This window comes from Gracilinanus agilis, chromosome 3 (genome assembly GCF_016433145.1).
Source record: "Gracilinanus agilis isolate LMUSP501 chromosome 3, AgileGrace, whole genome shotgun sequence".
Classification (NCBI taxonomy): domain Eukaryota; kingdom Metazoa; phylum Chordata; class Mammalia; order Didelphimorphia; family Didelphidae; genus Gracilinanus; species Gracilinanus agilis.
In genome coordinates, this window is record NC_058132.1 from 558,529,777 (window position 1) to 558,553,430 (window position 23,654).

Below are 23,654 nucleotides of genomic sequence, written 5' to 3' on the forward strand. Positions count from 1 at the left end.
GAGTAGAAGAAATAGAATACTTAAATAATTCCATATCAGAAAAAGAAATTGAACAAGCCATCAAAGAACTCCCAAATAAAAAATCCCCAGGATTAGATGGATTCACAAGTAAATTCTATCAAACCTTCAAAGAACAATTAATTCCAATACTATACAAACTATATGACATAATAAGCAAAGAAGGAATTCTACCAAACTCCTTTTATGATACAAATATGGTACTGATCCCAAAGCCAGGTCGATCAAAAACAGAGAAAGAAAACTACAAACCAATCTCTTAATGAATATAGATACAAAAATCTTAAACAGAATACTAGCAAAAAGACTCTAGCAAGTGATCACAAGGGTTATTCATTATGATCAGGTGGGATTTATACCAGGAATGCAAGGATAATTCAACATAAGGAAAACCATTCACATAATTGACCATATCAACAAGCAAACCAACAAAAACCACATTTTTATTTCAAGAGATGCTGGAAAAGCCTTTGACAAAATACAACATCCATTCTTACTGAAAATACTAGAAAGTATAGGAATGGAAGGACTTTTCCTAAAAATAATAAACAGTATATATCTAAAACCATCAACAAGCATCATATGCAATGGGGATAAATTAGAAGCCTTCACAATAAGATTAGGCGTGAAACAAGGATGCCCATTATCACCTCTATTATTTAACATTGTACTAGAAATACTATCAATAGCAATTAGAGAAGAAAAAGAAATTAAACGTATTAAAATGGGCAATGAGGAGACTAAGCTAGCACTCTTTGCAGATGATATGATGCTCTACTTTAAAAATCCTAGAGAATCAACTAAAAAGCTAGTAGAAATAATCAACAACTTTAGCAAAGTTGCAGGATACAAAATAAATGCACATAAATCAGCAGCATTTCTATATATTTCCAACACATCACAGCAGCAAGAGGTAGAAAGAGAAACACCATTTAAAATCACCCTAATACTTAGGAATCTATCTACAAAAACAAACACAGGAATTATAAGAATACAACTACAAAAGACTTTCCAAACAATTAAAACTAGATCAAAAGAATTAGAAAAGCATTGAGTGCTCATGGGGAAGATTACTCCAGACCCAACACCACCATCCATTATTCACTGCATCATCTACATGTAACCTTTCCTTATTCCATAATTACTAGTGCAATTCCTTCCCCTACACATAAACATACTCATCTGTGCAAAATGTTTTCCTCTAGTAAAATATAAGCTTCTTGAAGACAGAGACTATTTTGGCTTTGTCTTTATAATTTCAATGCATGGCATACATAAAGTAGTCACTTAATAAATGATTGCACAAAAATGAAGTGACCTTAACCTAAGGTCACACAGGTAGCAAATGGCAAAGTTGAGCCTAAAGCCTATGTCCTCTTACCTCAGAGCCAGTATTCTTTATACTAATATCCCCATTAATCCATCCTACTCCCACCTCCTCAAAGCTTCTCTCAATTTGTAGTGAAGTGAATATAATACCCAAAAGAAAGTATACTGGTCACCATCATAATCGGCAAAGGATTAAAAATAGTAGACTTGGTATGGCTTTCTTTGGAAGATTATGGTAAGGATCCTTCCTTCTCTAATACATACATCACACATCAACAAAAAAAAATCTTCCTAAAAGATCCAATTCCACCACTCTCTCTCACTCAAAAACTATTAGTGGATCCCTTCTGATAAGATAAAATACAGATTTCTTGTTCTTACATTCAAGAACCCTTCCAATTTACTTTTCTAACCTTATTTCACACTTTTCCCCATTATGAACACTATATAATAGCCAAACTTCACTTTGAAACATTCCCAGAGGGCCCTCTGCTACCTCCACATATGGTTAAAATTAATTCATGTCTATAATGAAGAGATTTCCTGCAGTTGAAATCCTTCCTTTCCTTTAAACCCCAGTTCAGGTGCCACTTCCTCATGATGTCTTCCATGATCCACCAAACTAGGGGTTATTCTTCTTCCTTCTAAATTTTAATGTTTGCATTTAATTCTAATTTGTATTGGGATTATTTGTATATGTGCCTTATTCTCCTCACCCTTCTGTGTTCTTTGAAAGAGCAAGGACTATGTTTAGTAAGGATTTGTTGAATGAATGAATGAATGACTTGTCACTTGAGCTCTACTCTGAAGTATAGGTTGGAATTAAGCATAATGGACAAGGTGGAAAAGAAAGATAGTCTTACAGATAGTGGGAAAGTATATATTAGCACTTTATTAGCAAACCAACAAAAGAGATAAAGTACAGGGTGTGTTCAAGAGATACCACTAAGACAATAATAAAGGTTGTCTAGTGATATTGTCACGGGATGCAAAGTGGCTAGATTTGTTCCAGAAGGCTCATCAAACATGCAAATTTAAGAAGGACATAGAGAGCTAACCTCAGAGTCAGGAAGATCAAAGTTTGAGAAGAAAGATCTACATATGATGCTTACTGGCTATATGGTCCAGAACAAGTTATTTAAAGGTTTAATGTCCCAAGCAACTCTCTTAAATCACAAAAAGGTACTGAGATGCACTGATAAAGTTCCTTTCCCAGAGCTCCCCAAAACAGTGGAATCAAAAGTCCAATTTTTTAAAAAAGTTAATGAACAGACATCTCCTACAGAAGTTAGTATGAAACATATATAAATTTCATTTTGCATAATTTATAAGCTCTAACCTACAGATTTTTCCCTAATAAGATAATGACTATGACATTTGCCGTCACATTTTAAATGTGATTATACAAGTCTACAATTATAGAGACTGCTTTCCTCTGGATCATATTTTCTTGTTTGTTAAAAATGAATGAGACAAATCAAACTATCAAAGGAAAACCCTACAGAACTCAATAAAATGATGAAATTCATTTGGAGGAAAATAGGCAATGAGGAGACTAGGCTATCACTCTTTGCAGACGATATGATGCTCTACTTAAAAAATCCTAGAGAATCAACTAAGAAGCGATAATCGGCAACTTTAGCAAAGTTGCAGGACACAAAATAAATGCACATAAATCATCAGCATTTATATATATTTCCAACATGTCACAGTAGCAAGAGGTAAAAAGAGAAACACCATTTAAAATCACCCTAGACGATATAAAATACCTGGGAATCTAGCTACCAAAACAAACACAGCAATTATACGAAAACAACTACAAAACACTTTCCAAACAATTAAAACTAGATCTAAACAATTGGAAAAATATTGATTGCTCATGGGTAGGACAAGCTAACATAATAAAAATGAACATACTACACAAATTAATTTGCCTATTTAGCGTCATACCTATCAAGCTACCAAAATTTTTTTTTTACCAAATTAGGAAAAACTATAACAAAGTTCATCTGGAATAACAAAAGATCAAGAATATCAAGGGAAATAATGAAAAAAAAATGTGAAGGAAGGGGGCCTAGCAGTACCAGATATTAAACTGTACTATAAAGCAGCAGTCATCAAAACAGTCATCAAAATGGCTAAGAGACAGAAGGGAGGATCAGTGGAATAGACTTGGGGCAAGTGACGTCAGCAAGACAGTGTATGATAAACCCAAAGAGCCCAACTTTGGGGACAGAAATCCACTATTTGACAAAAACTGTTGGGAAATTTGGAAAACAATATGGGAGAGATTAGGTTTAGATCAAAATCTCACACCCTACACCAAGATAAATTCAGAATGGGTGAATGAATTGAATATAAAGAGGAAAACTATAAATAAGTTAAGTGAACATAGAATAGTTTATTTGTCAGATCTCTGGGAAAGGAAAGACTTTAAAACCAAGCAAGAGTTAGAGAAAATTACAAAATGTAAAATAAATGATTTTGATTATATCAAACTAAAAAGCTTTTGTACAAACAAAAACAATGTAGCCAAAATCAGAAGGGAAACAACAAATTGGGAAAAAATCTTTATAACAAAAAACTCTGACAGGGGTCTAATTACTCAAATATACACGGAATTAAACCAATTGTATAAAAAAATTAAGCCATTCCCCAATTGACAAATGGGCAAAAGACATGAATAGGCAATTTTCAGGTAAAGAAATCAAAAGTATCAATAAGCACATGAGAAAGTGTTCTAAATCTCTAATAATTAGAGAAATGCAAATCAAAACAACTGTGAGGTACCACCTCACACCTAGCAGATTAGCTAAAATGAAAGAAGGGGAGAGTAATGAATGCTGGAGGGGATGTGGCAAAACTGGGACATTAATGCATTGCTGGTGGAGTTGTGAATTGATCCAACCATTCTGGCTGGCAATTTGGAACTATGCTCAAAGGGCTATAAAAGACTGCCTGCCTTTTGATCCATCCATACCATTGTTGGGTTTGTACCCCAAAGAGATCATAGATAAATAGACTTGGACAAAAATATTTATAGCCGCGCTTTTTGTGGTGGCAAAAAACTAGAAAATGAGGATATGTCCTTCAATTGGGGAATGGCTAAACAAACTGTGGTATATGCGGGTGATGGAATACTATTGTGCTCAAAGGAATAATAAGCTGGAGGAATTCTATGTGAACTGGAAAGACCTCCAGAAATTGATGTAGAGTGAAAGGAGCAGAGCCAGAAGAACATTGTACACAGAGACCAATACACTGTGGTAAAATAAAATGTAATGGAGCTTCTGTACTAGCAGCAATGCAATGACCCAGGACAATTCTGAGGGATTTATGGAAAAGAACGCTACCCACATTCAGAGGAAGAACTGCAGGAGTGGAAACAAAAGAAAAACAACTGCTTGAAAACATGGGTTGAGGTGGACAAGATTGGGGATGTAGACTCGAAACTACCACACCAATGCAACTATCATTTTGGAAATAGGTCTTGATCAATGACACATGTTAAAACCAGTGAAAATACGCCATCAGCCATGGGGGTGGGTGGGAGCTCAGGGGGTGAAGAGCATGAATTATGTAACCATGTTAACTTTTCTAAAAAATAAATATTAATAAATGTTTAAAAAAAGAAATTCATTTGGAGGAACAAAAAGATTGAGAATATCAAGGGAAATAATTGGGGGAGCGGGAAAGGTAGAAAGAAATGAAAGGGTCACTTCCAGACCTTAAACTATCTTAAAAAGCAGCAGGCATGAAAAGCTCTTGATATTGTTTAAAATACAGCAGTCAGTCAATGGAATGGTCTAGACAAGGGGAAATCAGAAGCAATGGAATTCAATAATAGTGATCAATAAACCTAAAATATATAAAATATTTAGGAGAAAACTAATTTGATTTTTTAAAGTGCTAGAAAACTGGGAAACAATCTGGCAGAAATTAGGCTTAGACCAAATCTTACCCTATTCAACACATAGCCTATTAATATTAAAGATGATACCATAAAAGTATCACAGAATATCAATCATAGAAGAAAAACAAATCAAACACTTTTCTTGGCTACAGGTAGAAGATGCATTCTTAATCACACAAGTGTAGAGCCAACTTCAAATGATATAATAGTTCATTTTGATTACACAAAATTGATAAGTATCCACACAAACAAAACTAATGAGTCTAGGTTAATAAGGGAAGCTGTTAAATGAGAAAATAATCTTTTTAACAAATATCTCAGATAATTTTTTGTTAGACAACATATATAGAATGTATATGTGTGTATGTAAAGCCATTCCTCAACAGATAAGCATAACAAACATTTGAAAGGATGTTTCAATTATTAATAAGAGAAATTAAAATTAAAATAATCCTAATGTTTCACCTTACACAAAGCACATTGGAAAAGGACCAATAACATGAGAACAGTCAAAGTTAGAGGAGATGTGGAAATACTGGCATTCTAGTGCATAGTTGGTTGAACTGTGAATCAATATAATCATTCTGGAAAGCAATTTCGAATAATGTAAATTAAAGCGACTAAAATTCCATATCTTTTGATTTAGAGATTCTACTACCAGATTTATAATCCCAAGGTGGTCACTGTTAAGGGGAAAAAATATCCATCTACACCAAAAAGTTTGTAGCAGCACTTATCTACACTGCTTTGCAAAGAACTGGAAACAAAGTCAGTGTTCATTGATTGTGGAATAGCTAAACAAACTGCAGTACATGAATGTAAAGCAATATTACAACATTGTAAGAAACAATAAATATGAAGAATATAGAGAAGCATGGAAAGGTTCTGATGAAAAATAAATTTTTCCCTAACTCCAATCCATCCTCCATACAGATGCTAACATGATTTTCCTATTTCACCCTCTCTATTCAATATGTTCCAGAGGCTGCCTATGACCTCTGGAGTAAAATTAAAGCATCACTTGGAATTTAGAACTCTTCACAAACTAGCTCCAACCTAACTTTCCAGATTTATTATATATTATCCCACTTCCAGAACCCCATGTTTCTGCCAAATTGGATTTTTTGTTACTCTATTACAATTCTCTATATCCCATTTCCATCCCTTTGCACAAAAGTTCAAGACACTCACTCCTTACCTCTACCTTTTCATCCCTGGTTCTTTGAATTCTCATGAATCAGCTGAAATGCTACCTTCTGCAAAAGGGTCTCTTTGTTGGTCCTAGATGCCACTATTGTCCCCTCAAAAAAGAAGTTGTCTTGCGTAACCTCAGCTTTCATAACCTCTCCCACATACATGTTAGATACCGTTACAGTATCTTTTGGAGAAAAAGAAGAGAAACTTGGAGAATGACAGGTAACTGGAAGGGAATAGAGTCAGTATGAGACACTTTAAAATATAGACATAGCTGCTCTTAGAATAAGTTAACTGCCTACAAAGAAGATAAAGTATGGGGAACACATTCTTTGGAGAAGACATATTAAAGAAAATTCCTGAGGAAGAAGCTGAGTTTAGCTGTCTTTCATTTTAGTTAAGAATTAAATTGTATCTTATTCTGTGGAGAAAATCAGTTAATTGATTTTTTATATTTTATTTTTTATTTTATTTTTCCCCAATTACATGCAAAAAAGTTTCCAAAATTCTTCAAAGAATATAAAGTTTTGAATTCTTTCCTCTCTCTTCACTCCTACCTTCAGCCCTTTTTCTCCCATTGAGAGAGTAAGCAATCTCACAAAGATTTTACATGTAAAATGATGTAGAATCCTTTTTCTTCTTAATCCTTTCCTGGAAGGCAATTCAAATGAACAAAATAAAATTAAGAAAGTGAAATAAGTTTGCTTTGGTCTGCATTCAGACTCCATCAATTCTTTCTCTGGAAGAAAATGGCATTTTTAACATGAGTTCTTTGGGATTGTTTTTCTGAGAATAGCTAAATTATTCACAGTTGTTCACAGGCTGGTATTCCTGTCACTGTATATAGTGTTTTTCTGGTTCTGCTTATTTCACTCTGCTTCATGTAAGTCTTCCCAGTTATTGTTTTTAGTTCCTCCTACTTACAGCACAATAGCATTCCATTATAATCATAAACTCATACTCAGCCATTTCCCAATTGATGAGTATCCTCTCACTTTACAGTTCTTTGCTTCCACAAAAAGAGCTGCTTTAACATTATTTTTGTACAAATTCATCCTTCCCCTTTTGGTTTTTTATCTCTTTGGAATACAAACTTAATGGTATTTCTGGGTCAAAAAGTATGTACTGTTTTGTGGCCCTTTGGATATAGATCCAAATTGCTCTGTAGAATGATTGGATCAGTTCACAGCTCCCCTACAGTGCATTAGTATCTCAATTTTCCCACATCTCCTCTAAGTTTTGTCGTTCTCCTTTTCTGTCATAATAGTCAGTCTGACAGGTATTAAAAAAACAGGTCCCTAATTGAGAGACCAAGGTGGATAGATGGTGTAATCCAACTTAGAGAGCTGCCTAGATACCCATTTGTTGTCTCTGGGTATCTCAGTTCCCTGTCCATGAGAGGAAAGCAGGTTTCCCTCACTGGGCTAGTAGTGCACAAAACCCTAGAGATGATGTCATAAGGAGAAACAGTATCTATTTTATTGTAGATCAAGGTTAGGAAGTGAAGATTAGGAAAAAGGGTTTCCCTAGTTCTAATTTTCTTAACTCACACCCACCAAAACCTAAGTTTATCAGAAGATGAACGTTTCTGGTCTTCAGGCTCCCTATCAGCTCCCTGTTTCTGGCTAAATGTCCCCAAAATCTGACTATCTGCCTGACTATAAATCCTCAGACTCTGATTCAGTTATTGCTCCCAAATTTGTCTCCCAATTGTGCTAAGAGTGGACCCAAGATGACTGAGTCCACCCAGCTGGGTCTGAACCCTGAGGAAAATCCTCAGAGCCCAAGAGTCAGGATTTCAAGGTAAAATCAACAGGCAAGTTGACACACACAGCAGAAATAACTAATTCTTCTCCAGGATGTTAAGCAGCTAAACAGGAACCTCAGGAAAATGGCTTGAAGGTAGCTCCTTTTTCATTTAGCCAATTCTACTTTTTTTTAAGTTATTTTTCTTAGGGAATTTTTATACCTATTTTTCAATGTAGGCAATTCTGACTTTTAAGAAGTTCACTTTGGTAGATTTTTGTGCCTTTTTTTTTATCAATTGGCCTATTCTGTTTTTTGAGATATTGATTTCTTCTGTACTTTTTGGTGCCTCCTTTACCAAGCTGATGACTCTATTTCATGATTTTTTTGTATTACACTCATTTCTTTTCCCAATTTTTCTTCTACTTTTCTTATTTTATTTCTAAAATCCTTTTTGAGCTCCTCCATTTTGAGGGGGATTGAGAGCAATTTTCCCAATTTTTCTGAAGGCTTTAGATGCAACAATACTGACTTTGTTGTCTTCTGAGTTTGTGTTTTCATCTTCCCTGTCACCAACATAACTTTCTGCGTTGAGTTTCTTTTCTTGTTGTTTATCATTTCTAGCCTTTTTCTTCTCTTTTAATTTAAAAAAACTACTAAAGTTGAGCTCTGTAACTGTAATGAAGGGAGCACTGTTCCAAGTTTCAAGTTCCTTGTACAGCTGCCTTCAGAGCTAGATCTAGGGATCTATCTGCTTGCAGTTCTTCCAAGGTAGTTTGATATTGGAGGTGTATTTAATACTCTCGCAGCTTGTGCTCTGGTATATGAGGAACCAAAGCAGTATTTCTCCCTTGGAACTATGGTCAGGGTCCTCTGCTCCCCTGCCATCACAGGCTGGAATGTGCTGGTGCTCCTCCTCGCCCTGAGATCACACACCAGGACTACTACCTGCATCTGCACATGGGCGATGCATCAAAGAGTCTTCAACCATACTCAGCAAAGGGACCCCTGTAATCTCCTTCTGAGTAGTTGACCAACCCCTCTCACCATCTGTAGCTGAGAGTTCTGGAAGCCTTTGCTACTGTTTTAACTGTACGCAAGGCATCTTGCCACAGTGGAGCCTGCCTTGGCATACTGTGCTCAACTTCCACCCCGGTGCACCAGATCTTTTGAGCTGGCATTTATAAGTTGTTTTGAGCTAAAAGACCCAAACCTCATCCTTTTAAAGGTCATCCTGCTCCAAAATTCATTTTGAGGCATATCATAAATTTAGGAGAGTAATTTGGTAGAGATCAGGTGATTCTATTTACCTTTTCCACCATTATGAAGAATGTTGTTTTGTTGATCTATGATGTTGAAAGAATTGGATGTTTACACTATGAAAAATCTAGTCAGATTCTTTACCATGTTTTTCCAGAGAACTTGGAGTTAGTTCTTTGATTAATAGGGGGAAATATTTATAGTTTAAGTAATTTTGAAGTAATATTAGAATATACCCCTATACTGCCTTTGAACCCAATGGGAAAAATAATAATAAAATAGCAAGTCAGTAGCAGACTGAGGAGCTAGGGTAAGTTTTGCTTCTAAGAGCACATTTCAGAGACAGAACTTACACAATGCATCATGATATCCGTCCTTATTCCCCAATCATATTGCTACATGTTTGGTTAGCATTATCCAGCTACACTTTTACCCATTTTCCATATGTTTGTATTGCCTACTATAATAATTAACAGAGCCAGTAATTAATGTTAGGGATGGAGGGGAGTCCTTCCTCTTCCTACTCTGGAGAATTACCCAGAATTCCCTCTCTGGTCCCAACTGTCAGTAACTGTCACCAATGGCCTTCTTCTGGCTCTTTTTGTCCCATTCCCCATCCTTATACTACATACATGCCTATTGTCTCTTTCATTAGAATTAAGTTTTTCAAAGGTAGACGGTTTAGCTTTTGTCTTTTTATGACCATCTCTTGGTTCTTTTTTATGACCATCTTAGTAGGTTCTTGATAAATGTTTGTAGACTGACTGAACAATTCCATTTTTAAAAAGGGAGCTCTCTTTATAAATACATTTATGGCAGCTCTATAATACCAAAAATTAAAAATAAAAATAGCAACTATGTTGAGATTTTTATGTGTTTTTATTGTATTCATTTTGTATAAACATCTACATGTATACATACAACTCTTCATAACCCTATTTTAGGATTTTATTGGCACAGATACTAGAGTGTTTGGTCATTTCTTTCTCCAACTCATTTTACAGATAAAGAACTGAGATGAACAGTATGAAGTGACTTGCCCAGGGTCACACAGCTAGTAAGTGTCTGAGGCCAGATTTGAATTTATAAAAATGAGTCTTCCTGATTCCAAGCCCAGTGCTCTCTATCTACTGTGCCACCTCACTGCCTTTCAGTGACTTTAGAAAGACTAATAAAATGTTGTTTGTTCATATAGAAAGAATTAATATATTTGGAGGTGTGGACTTACATAGGGAAGACACTGGTGCTGGCAATTCATCCTGCTCCAAAATTCATTTTGAGGCATATCATAAATTTAGGAGAGTAAATTCCTACAAATAAAGGTCTGCACATGTTTAGCAACTAATAGCCATGGAGAAATGCTTCTGTCCTCCAGACTGTGTGACTCTAAGGAAGTCCCTTAACCTCAGCACTCCAAGCAAATCTCTAATGGTAATATTTATGAGGCATAAAAGGAAACATGAAATGACCTATACAAAGTCAGAGACAGAACTCTAGAAGCATATAAACAATGACTGTAATTGTATGAGAAAAGGAAAAAAAAAAGGAAAGCAAAGAGAGCCAAAGAAGACAAAACTCTGGCCAGGAATAAAAGAAAATACAGAACAAAAGCATTTTTTAGCTTGTTTGTTGTTTCTTATTCCATTTGATTTTGCCTTGTAAAAGGAAATGAGTTGGAGATAAGAGCTTGTCCCCTGTTTTGCATGTTTGTCATTTTTTTTACTCTTAAGTCTACAATTAAATAGAATTTTGAATTTATTTAAGATTAGCTGCCCATCAGGAAAACAGTGATGCCTTGTTATTCCCTGTATGATCTATCCAGCTAAGCCTTCCTAGGCATGAATTAGAGGACATTAATTAAAATGCAATGTTAACATTTTTTCTCAACTTGGAGTTCTGTGAATTTGTTTTTTAAGTATTTTTATAACTAAAGTCAACATAGCTGATTTCTTTATAATTCTACATATTTTATTTTATGTCTTTAAAAATAGTCAGACTAACGGTCCACAGGTTTCACTGGAATGCCAGAGGTATTCAAAATACTAAAAGAGCTATGAATTATCATCAGTTTGACCCAAAGTACTATAAACTTAAAGTATTGTTTGAAGTAGTAAAATTAAACCTACTCTAGTGCCTACTTGCCCTAAAATGCGACTATAAATAAAAGAAATTTGACTTTTCTTAAACTGTAGTAAAAATTTAAATTCTGGGTAGAGTAACCTTGGCTATGGGAAAACTTTGATTCTTCCACCCTCTGCAGTCACCTTCCATTTTTCTCTGCAAAAATCCTGTATAAATGCATTTCTAAATTCTTTGCTTTTTAGACCATCAGCTCCTTGAGGACAGAGGCTGTGTTTGCCTTTCTCTGAATCCATCATTTCACATGGTGATCAGCTCTTAATTAAATTCTTAATAAGATCTTGTTGACTGAATGACTGCATAATTTAATAATACCTTTCATTCCACCAACTAGACTCCAATCCAGTTCTCAAGAAGACTTTTTTTTATTGAAAGAGTTTGTAAGAACCTGCTTGAAACATCTAGAGAAGTACTTGTTTGTCTACTTAGCACTTAAGCTTAATCTCCATAGCATCCATAAGTCTCAAAAGTGGGCACTGCTTCTCTTCTTCATCTGATTTCTATTTCTTTTGCCATCAGACCTCAACTCAAGCAAGAACTTCTACATAAAGTCTTTTCTAATTCCCACCTCACCCTACTCCCAGCTGCTAGGACATTTTCCTCAAAAAATTATTTTCGCTTATTTTTGTATAGATTAGGAGAGTGGCTCTTTGTCTTGCATTTTCTGTTAACAAGTCAGCTGTCGTCTCAAAGTCTGTCAAAACTCTCCCTTTGGCAGTTTTTTGATTTGTTATATGGTTAGAGTTTTTGCCATCCACTGCCTCAGCTCTAAGTTTTCTTGTCTCTAAGTCTTGCTGAAGCTCACTCTCCAGTTTAAGCTTCTGTAGAGTTCCAAGCAGCTCACTGGAAACTTCTCTGTCTGAGTTACCTCTTTTGACTCCACTGTTAAGACTCACTAGATGTTTGAGTGATTATTCCAATGTCCTTCCTCACACAAGCCTTTGATAGATATTCTTCTGCTTGTAGATTCAAATTTGAAACTAGGTATCTTTCTGTGTTGTAAGAAAATATTTGACAGCCATATTGAAGTCAAAATGATGGACAGTTACCTGCTTAGAATGTGGAATGGACTGAGCTTAGCAGGAGCCTGGCAGGAGCCAGGGCAGTTAAGCTCAGGTATAAAAGGCAGGGATCTGAACCCACTGGGGTCTCAGTTGTGAGATATTTTTAGGTGAAAAGTAGATTAGGTAAGCCTAGCTTGTGCTGTATTCATTCATCAACCAGCAACCAGTTTCAACTGAGTTTCATCAATCCCTGTTTCCTGAATTACAATTACCAAGAAGACCATCAAAATATCTATCATTCAGCAGGATAACTTTGACTCTAGGTCAGGGGTCGGCAACATATGGCTCTCAAGCCATATCTGGCTCTTTTGAGGGCCAGATATGGCTCTTTCTACAGGAGCCATAAAGTCAATTTTTTTTTCAGGCACTGTTATAGGAGCGCACACTGTGAGCACTGTACAGCTCTCGCAAAATTGCATTTTTAAAAAATGTGGCATTTGTGGCTCTCATGACCAAAAAGGTTGCTGACCTCTGCTTTAGGTTGTGGCCTGTCTGGCCTAAGCCAGGCTGTTAAAAATCAAGAACTTTGCTCGGCAATATACAAGTGAAGATTTATCAATAATATAGTCATCTAGAGATATTTAAGGATTTCCAATTGCCACTTTCCGAATCATTACCCAGCTCCTCCTTACCCAGATTTATTAGAGTATTAAATCATCTTTAAAACTACAACTTGAGAGCAGCTGGGTAGCTCAGTGGATTGAGAGCCAGGCCTAGAGACAGGAAGTCCTAGGTTCAAATCTGGCCTCAGACACTTCACAGCTGTGTGACCCTGGGCAAGTCACTTGACCCCCATTGCCTACCCCTTACCACTCTTCCACCTATAAGTCAATACACAGAAGTTAAGGGTTTAAAAAAAAACTACAACTTGCCTGAGCTTCATCAAAGATCTAATGGGCTCTGGTTGATTACATCCTGTGCCAGCTTAAGGAAAGGGTTTATTGAATTCTTTCAATATCAGTAATCAAATCCACAATCAGAAAGGCATTATCAAAGGCACAGAACTTCAGTTGGGCAGATTTAGCTGAATTCTTCTATTAGCTGATTCCTTGATTGCCTGGGATACTGTAGTCGTCTTGAGTTTGGGATAAGCAGATTCCATATATTCTTGTAACATTTACTACAGTGGGTGATCCATTTGGGGTTCACTATCACCTAGGTGTCCCACTTAGGATTCAACACCCACAATTAACCCAGGCTCAAGATTGTACATAACATGTACTTATAAATATATATGTTTCCTCATATGGAATATAAGCTTGTTGAGGGCAGGGGCTATTTCATTTTCATTCTTTTGTCCTGATAACCTACCACAGCACCTAGGACACAGCTGGCACTTAATATATGCTCATGCTCATTAATTAATTCCTTATCAGAAGTGTAATATCAATTTCTGATTTTAAAAAATGGGGAGCAGGATGAGTGACAACCAATAGTTTAGAATTTGGAACTTACCCAGATGCCATGAGCCAGGGGCAAAAAAAAGGTTGCTGTCAGCACTATAAAAAGGCAGGAGCTGATTCAAACTGTCTCTCAGTTGTGAGAAAGGGTGGCAGGTGGGTAGGCCAACCAACCTGCTCGAGTTACCTGTATCTTGCTTTCATTGATTACCACACCATCAATTACTGAATAGAGCTATAAGATATATACCAACTACCTGATTATCAAGAAGAATATCATCAAATTCACACCACCTGGTCAGGGCCAAGGTGTCTGGCCTGACCAGGACCAGAGAGGGAGAGGAACCTCTCCAACCAACAGACACAATCCAAAGATTATCAATTGATCATACAACTTAATCAGACATAGTCTAGCATAGATTCCCAATACCTTCTTCCTCAACCTTGATCCTTCCCCCTGAGTTTATTATAATTAAATTCTTAAAACTTATTTAGGCGAAGGCTGTTATTATCCTAAAGATCAGTCTAATATTCTTGCATCTAAGGAGAAAGGGAATACTTTAGCTAAGTTGCAGTCATCACATCCAATTATTATCAACATCTGTCCTCATCATTAACATCTATTCATTAATTCAACCACAAAACAAGTAACCAGAGAAGCTATGTGATTTAGTTCACGGCTTCTCGCTTAGTCACTTAGTCCTGGACACTGTAGATGGGAACTGGTGCTCAGCTGAGCTGCAAACATTTGTGGGACCTGGTGTTCACTGCCTCAACCTTGGTATTCACTTGGGTTTCCCATCCTTACTCAGCTTAGGTCTTATACCATCTAAGGACCTTGGGCCTTCTATCTAACAGGCCAAATCCAAAAGCATCATAACGCTAATAACAGAAGACAAAAGAAAGACCAAGATCAACTTTCTCAAATCCACATAAAATCTCTCTTTTGCTTCTAGGATAAATTATCAACTTTCCGAGCATTTGTGAAATAAGAGTAAATTGGATTAAACATAAAAAGGTAGATAGCAGTCTGACTATGATGGTTTTTAAAAGTCAATAAAAGGAGATTTTATCCTAAAGTCAACTAGAATCCACTGAAGCTTTTTGAGTAGAAGAATAATATGATCAATCTGTGCTTTAAAAATATCATTTTTGGCATCTCTGAAGAATGGATTGCAGAGGAGAAAAGCTAGGGTAAAGGATTCCAATAATGCTGCAAATGTTTTGAAATGATGTTCAAAGTATCTTTGGGGTTTTTTTTTCAATTGTCCTCAGAGAATGTGACATATTTTTAATAACGTCTAATGGTGATATATGGGCAACTAGGTAGCCCAGTGCATAGAATGCTGGGTCTGAAGTAGAAAGATCTGAATGACCTTGGACAAGTCACTTAACCCTGTTTGGCTTCATTTCCTAATCTGTAAAATGAATTGGAAAAAGAAACTGCAAGCCATATCTCTGCCAAGAAAACTCCAGATGGGGTTATGAAGAGTTGGACATGACTGAAATGACTGAATAAAAGTGGTGAGATATATTTTTGTACATACATATTTTGTCCTTTTTGATATGAATATTAAAAGTAATTCAAAAAGTCAGTAATCAAGCTTAATAATAACACTTTGAATGAAAATTAAACCATCCGAAGTATAATTATAATTGTACTGAGATCATTTTTCCAGCCTGTACTATAAGCTAAATCTTAAAAAAAAAATTTCTCTAAGAATTCCAAATGTATTTTGACCAATGGGGAGCACTTAGAATCTTTCCAGTAAGTATACAGATGCCCAATGTAAACATTTTGAAGAATAATAATGTTTATGCGTGTTTCATCTTATTGGATTTTTTTTAAAATGCATTCACTTGTCTCATTATTTTATAGGCGCATTGTATATCACTCATTCCCAGATAGAATTGAAGCTAGGGGGCAGCTGGGTAGCTCAGTGGATTGAGAGCCAGGCCTAGAGACAGGAGGTCCTAGGTTCAAATCCAGCCTCAGACACTTCCCAGCTGTGTGACCCTGGGCAAGTCACTTGACCCCCATTGCCTACCCTTGCCAATCTTCCACCTATAAGTCAATACACAGAAGTTAAGGGTTTAAAATTAAAAAAAAAATTTAAAAAAAAAGAATTGAAGCTTACAGTTTAAGAGTTGTTTTGCAATGAATCACTAAAAACTGCATATAAACCACTTTGGACTATTTTTAGTTAACTCCCCCTGCATCTTTAAATGAATTCTCTTTCTCCCCCCTTTGAACATGCCTAAATAACTGGTTATTGTCCTTCACACTTGAAGAGGATCTAAGTGACATTGTGATGTTAGGGTCAACATACAATGTGTCTAACTGTAGCTAATTAGTCCAAAAGGAGATCAGAAGGCTCTACCACAGGTCAGTCACAAATAGTCTAGAATGATGAACACATTATTAAATATAATTAAACTTGATAGTTAAGCAGAAAAATATCATAGGTGCAGAAGGTGACTAAAGGAACCAATACCTACTAGGTTTAAACATTCTAAACTTGTTATCACAAAGGGTGTTTCAAATGAATTAAAAGAAAAGGACAAGAACACCACCCCTCTAGGTCAGTGTTGGTGAAGTATTGGCATGCATGCTGAGCCAGCACAGGGAGAGAATGAGGTGGGGAGCAGCTGCTCTGTTCCCCCTCTTCCCAGCAACCATGGGCATTTTTGCATGCTCCACCTCTCTGTCCAGCCACCCAAAGTGAGTACTTCCTCCCTCCACTCTTTGGGGTAATGCAGGGGACTCACAGGCAGCTTGAAGTTGCAGTTTGAGCACATGAACTTGAAAACCTTGGCCAATGCTGCTCTAGGTGATTGTTCACATTGGCCTTTCTATATGCATCAGTTCTTTATTCCTAAAAGAAAGACTCCAAATGCCTTGATAACCACCTAATCTAGGATCACGATGCTCTGTAAGATGGCACAACAATTGCTGTATATACAAAGTGAGGGGACAGAAAGAACAGAGATTATTTCCTAGGGTGTCCTTGTATATATCTCTTTTTTCCACATAGTTACCTTTAGTGACTTATCACAGTTGTCAGGACTCATGATCTGCTTGGAAAGAGAAATAAAATACAACCTAGCTCTGGCAGACACATCTCTGGTGGCTAAGCCTGAACACATTCCACTCATACCTATGTGGCAACTTCAAATAATTAAAGCTCCTGAAGTTTGGGTGTGCTAGAGTTCAATTTACTGCTCATTTATCATAGGATCATAGGATTTAGAATGGGAATGGACCTCAAAGATCATTTAGTACAATCCCTTCATTATGCAGATGAGGAAATAGACTCAAATCTAGGTATTTTCATCCTAAACCTTTTAACTAATAGAACCAGGATGGTAAAGGACTTTGAGATCATGTCATGTGGAAATCAGTTCAAGAAAAGGGGTCATTACTCTAGAGAAGAGAAGATCTGGTGATGAGGGAAAACAGAAACATGATAGCATTTAAAATCCTTGAGGAGAGCTATCATGTTGAAGAGGGATTAGAATGACTCTATTTGATTCTAGAGGAAAGAACCAAGAACAATGGCAGAAGCTGAAACAAGACCAACTGAAGCTTGGTGTCAGAGGGAACTTCCCAGAAATTAGAGCTATCCTTAAGTGAAATGAACTAGTGAGGAAGCAGTTGGTTTCTTCTTACTGGATAACTTCAAGTAAAATCTGTTTGATCTAATTTGATATCTCTTGTAATGGGGATTATATTTTTCAGGTATGGAGTAGACTGGATGAGGCTTCCAATGAATTTTGTGATTCTGTAGCTAATAATAACTGCTAGCATTATATAGTACCTTAAGGTTTGTAAAGTACTTTATTATTTAATACCTCAGTTGATCCTTATTACAACCCTAAGAAACAGGTACCATTATTATATTATCTCCATTTTACAAATAAAAGAACTGAGACAGGCAGAGACTAAAATGACTTGCCTGGTTCACATAGTAAGTTTCTGAGACAGGTTTTGAACTCAAGCTTCCTGACTCCAGGTTTAAGACTCCATCCACTAGGATACATACCAGCCTCACCTATGCCAGCATGTCACATCCTTTCTTTTGGCCTTCTGTTGGCTCTTTCATCAGCTAAAGTCATAATGCACAAGCTATATTTACTATCTGTATCACTCCCCACCTCAAAAAAAAAAAAAACACCTATAAGCAACACAAAATAACTATTGCACTAGGCAAACTTGTTCAGGCATCATGATTCTGGGGCTGGCATGTTGCTTTACTTTGGCTATCAAAAACAGAGGAATAGTTTTACACATAGAAGGTATTCAATAAACATTTGTTTAAAATAAATGGACAATACATTGTAAAGATTTTGTTAGATCTATCTCATGGTTACTATATGCAATCTTCCCCAAAAAATTATGTTGCTGCTGATTATAGTATAGTTTTCTTAATTGTTCTATTTAGTTATATAGATTTATACCAAGGTATTTTTGCTGATACTAAGAATAATAAACAGATAAAGAAATAGTCACAATAAGATACACTAGTGAGCAAAATAAAAATTGCAATTCTAACTCTTTCCCTTCTCAAAATTACTTTTAACCACAAATACTTGTACCCTTTGGAAGCATATGGAGAACAGAAAATAAAGTAGACACTCATGCATAGTATAGCAGTGTAAAGAAATAATTCTCAGATGATATATAATACCAATAGCACTGTCTAAGTAATAGTATGGCTAGTGGTTAGATTATTATTAATAATATTAAAATAACAATTTTGTATTCAAATTAGATTACTATTGATAATATAAGAATTAACAGAGCCAGTACCCAAATGTTATGATAGAAGGGGAGATAGAGAGAGTCTATGTGGGAGACTCTCTTCTAGCTCTCCCCTCTTGCCAAACATGCACTGCTGCTAAGACTTTGAGGGGGTGTCACCCCAAAACTAGGTGACCTGGATGGTCATGCTGTCCCACAGGAGTTAGGGGCGAGGCTTCCCTATAAGAGGAGGTATTAAGTACCCCAATCCGATTCTGAATGAGGGCAGGGTTCTTGCAAGCCTTCCCAGAGGTCAGCCAACTTCACAGCAGGTAGTCTGGCTCCAAGATGGAGGCAACCAGACCAAGCTGTGATTCCCTCCCCCTCGTCTCAGGCACTCTGGAACACTATCTGACTAATGAATGGCTTTCATTCTTTGCAATTCAGGGCTTAGGGAAAGGGGTGAAGGGCAGAGGGATTTTGGGTGCCCTCTTCTCTATTTCTATGGGGTCCATCAGTCAGGTGGGAACCTTTGGGGTTCCTGCTCCCAAGCGTCTCCCCTCCCCATTTCTCCTTCAGTTTCTGTTTCTATTTCTATCCTTTTCTATAATTGTAAGTTAGACGGGAAAGGGTCTCTCAGCAAGGTGGGTAATGGGGGAAGGAGCCCAAGAGATGACTCCCAAAATGGAGTCCTAAAACTTAGTGGATGATTGAAGTCTTGCTGGGTGAGAAGCGATGGGATGCCTTTGACCAGGGAATCAGGGTTTCAGAGTCCAAATAAAGATCCTCAGGACTGGATTCGAGCTGAGATGTTCTCCTCCTCCATCTCTCAGTCCTCCACTGGCAGTCCTTCTTCCTCTTCCTCCTCCAGAGAATTACCCAGAATTCTCTCTGGTCTTAACTGCCACCAACTGTCACCAAAGGTCTTCTTCTGGCTCTTTTTGTCCCATCCCCCATCCTTACACTATACTGGTTTTGTGTGGTGGGACTTTTTCCAAAAGTTCCACTAATTCATGCATCACTATTTCCTATTCCTATCTTATGTTCCCCCTCCCTCCAAAGAAATAAATCCTCATCTTGTCTTATCACTATACTAATTATCTATCTATTCCTATTCTAAGATCGGGTTTGGAGAGGTTGGTCAGGGGATGAGGGTTGTGATTTATATAACAATTTTTACAGGGTACAAAACAATTTTGTAACACGAAAAATTTTCCATTGAACACAATGTCTAAGTTTACACTTAAACAATTTTCTTATCCTTAAACTCTTCTAAGTTATTATTTAACATATCTCTGATTTTAACAGAATTTTAACTTGTTTCTACTTTTAATGTCTATCAAGTAATGCAATACAACTATCTTATTATTCCTAGCTGTTATCAAATTATGTTTAAACTACCTATGTTTTAAATGCAATGTTAGTTTTTTATATTGAGAATCTATTTTAGTATGTTAGTATTCTTAGTTATCTATCCAACAACAGTTATATATTTTATTCTTGTGCTTTCCCTGCACTAGCTCGCTAAAAATTTTTGAACTTCCCTAGTCCTTTCTGCACTTTCCCTATGTCTAATCTTCTAATTATCTGCTAAATTATTAGTATGCTACAGTATCTACATGGTTAGGGACTATTATTTACAATTCTACTCTACTTTTCAAACCTATATTAAAGGTATATATAAAATTTACATTATTTACACTATTTACTCATTTTGTCCCATCCCCCATCCTTACAATAATAACATTAAAATAATAATTTTGTATGGAAAAGAATGTATACTTTATATACAAAGAATGGCAGAACTGGCCCATAGTGTTTCATTTAAATTGTTTTTCTAGAATTGGTGAAATATACTCATCTAGTCACAGAATCACATCATTTCCAAGTTAAAAGAGCCCTCAGATACCCTCTAATTGAGTGATGGCAAACCTTTTAGAGATAAAGTGCCCAAACTGCAACCCATTTGACCCCACCCCTTACTCCAGAAAGGAAAGAGAGGAAGCACTCCCATTGGGCTGCTGGGCAGAAGGGTGAGTCATGTGAAAAATGTCCTCAGGTGCTGTGAAAAGGGGAAATGAAGTAGCCCCCTCCAGCACATGCCTGTACACATGCCTTGGGTTCACCAACATGGCTCTAGTTCAGTGTGTGCCACTACAACATACCCAGCAAGTAATTATTCAGTCTCTACTTAAAGACTTCCTATTGTGAAAAAACATACCAAAGAAGCCTATCCTGTTACAGAACTGCTAAAAGTGATAGGAAAAGTTCCCTTACAGTACACAGAAATATGCCATCTCTGCAACTATAAGTCACTATTCTTCAGTCTGTCCTATGGAGTCAAGAAAAACAAATTTATTCCCTCTTCTAAGGCACTGCCCTTCAAATATCTGAAGTTACCATGTGTTCCCAAAGCTTTCTCTTCTCCAGGTTAAATATATCCAGTCCTCTTAGAGGATAGTCATATTATCTCACCATCCTGCCAACCCATTTCGGGAGGCTCTCCAGCTCACTAATGCACAACCTAAAATGTGATGCCCGGAGCTACTACTTAAGATGTGATCTGACCAAGACAGAATACAGTGGGTAGCAACCCCTTAGTCCTGGACCCCTGTCAATGCAGTCAAAGATCATATTAGATTTTTTGGCTTCAGCTTTGCAATGTTAACTTACTCTAAGCTTGCAAATCACTAAAATCCTTGGATCTTTTTTCACAGTTATCAAACCATGACTCCATCATACTTGGGTTCAAACCCCCAACCTCACAAGCATGGAATTTTCTAATCCTTTCTATTAACATTCATCTGATTAGGATGATTTAGGTTCATCACATTCAAATCAACCTATCAAGACTTTGTGAGATTCCAATTGTCAGTCAATGTGTTAGTGAAGCCACCTAATTTATAGAGTCAAAAAGAACTGAGTTCAAATCTGCACTCAGATACTTGGACTCTGTTTGCCCCAGACAAAAAATCAGGATAAAATAGCACCTATCTCTCAGGAGTGTAGCAAGGAACAAATTAAATAATCATTGTAAATCATTTACCACAGTGCATGATACATAGTAAATGCTATATAAATATTAACTATTATTGTCTAAAAATTATATGTATATTACCAACTTTACAAAAGTAACATACATTTTATATGTCATCTCTACTCTCAACCTTCCTGCATACTGAAGATTTAAGGACCAAACGTTGTGACCAGTCTAATCAGATTGCTACTAGTTGTGCCTATGGGGCCAGGAAAGATAAATCTATTCCTTCTTCCAAGGGACAAGTGGATTTGTTAAATCTACTTTAGTGTCCATCTCTACACTTTGTTCTCCAGGCAGCATAAAATTTTCTGGCAAATGCTTTGCTGAAATCTATCTAAAACATATAAGTATCTACAGCAGATATATCTATTGGGCTAGATTATCCAGAAAGAAAACAAAGCAGTTTATACTCTTTTTCCTAATCCTCCTTGTGGCGAACAGCGCACATTTTATAGGAAAGCTGGCTGGAGATCAGATTACAATCTGGAGCCACAGAATAAAACAAAGCTAATTTCCTAAGGAAAAAAAATCAACCCTTTTTAATAATTAAAAAACCATCAGTTGACATACTTACTCACACAACAGGACACCATTTTCTAGAGATGCTCGAAAATCCTTGTTTTCAAAGTTTTTCTCAGTAACTGCCTAAAAAAAAAAAATTTTAATGTCAACTTTATTCAGGGCTACCAACAAGTTGAATAAAAATATCTGAATATCAGATTGAATAATTTGCATACTTGGAATGTTTTTCAATATTATCAACAAATGTTTTCCCAGGGGAAGAAATTAACCTTATTGAGAGATTAACTGTTTCAGTATGAGCAACTACACCACCTTCTGTAGCATAGGCTTTTATTAAATACACAACGTGAGATGTTAAGTAGCTGTTCCTAATGGTGGATAGAGTGCTTGGCCTAGAGTCACAGAGACCTGACTTCAAATCCAGACTCAGACACTTGCTAAATTTGTGACTCTGGGCAGGTCATTTGACCTCTGCCTCAGATTTCTCATCTGTAAAATGGGGATAATAATCCCATTTGCACTTATCTCTGAGGATTCTTGTGAGAATCAAATTACATAATAATTGTAAATCACTAATCACAGTGCCTGGTATATAGTAGATGCTTTATATATATTATTTTTATTATGTAAAAAGTATAAGTAATATATATTTTATGTGCTATGAGTAACATTCTACTTCTTTTTTTTTTAAAGGTTTTTTTTTGTTTTGTTTTTTTTAAACCCTTGTACTTCGGTGTATTGTCTCATAGGTGGAAGAGTGGTAAGGGTGGGCAATGGGGGTCAAGTGACTTGCCCAGGGTCACACAGCTGGGAAGTGGCTGAGGCCGGGTTTGAACCTAGGACCTCCCATCTCTAGGCCTGACTCTCACTCCACTGAGCTACCCAGCTGCCCCCTAGCATTCTACTTCTAAGATTTTTTTAAACAAGAAGAGGATGAACTTCACTTACAGTAGCAATACAGCATAAGGATATATTAGAAGATTCAATGCAATATTTAAAACCTATAAGTCTCTAGCCTATAGCCAATCAGTGCAGCAATAACCATTCTTATGCTTTTCTATGGATCTTACCTGTATATTTCCTCAAAATATATGGTCCATAAACACTGAATGACTAAAAACAAGGTCATTTAATTTAATTATGTGAAGAGTTTAAGAGTGATTTTCCCATTAATTGATCCTCTAAACCAGGGCAAAAAGGTGAAGCAAGGGATGCTGTTCTTAGAACAAATATAGATAAGCAATGCTTCCTTAACTAGTTTGAAGCCCAGGAAGTGATCTACCTAGCA

The 23,654-nt window shown here is 36.5% G+C and overlaps 1 protein-coding gene across 1 annotated transcript in view; it reads right to left on the reverse strand.

Annotated features, from left to right (window-relative positions):
• LOC123242663 (LIM domain only protein 7-like) overlaps positions 1 to 23,654 on the reverse strand; it is a 152,413-nt gene that overhangs the window by 46,088 nt on the left and 82,671 nt on the right. The window contains exon 3 of the mRNA XM_044670587.1: positions 22,419 to 22,489. Within this exon, the coding sequence (XP_044526522.1) occupies positions 22,419 to 22,489 (71 nt within the window). The remainder of the gene's footprint in view (positions 1 to 22,418; positions 22,490 to 23,654) is intronic.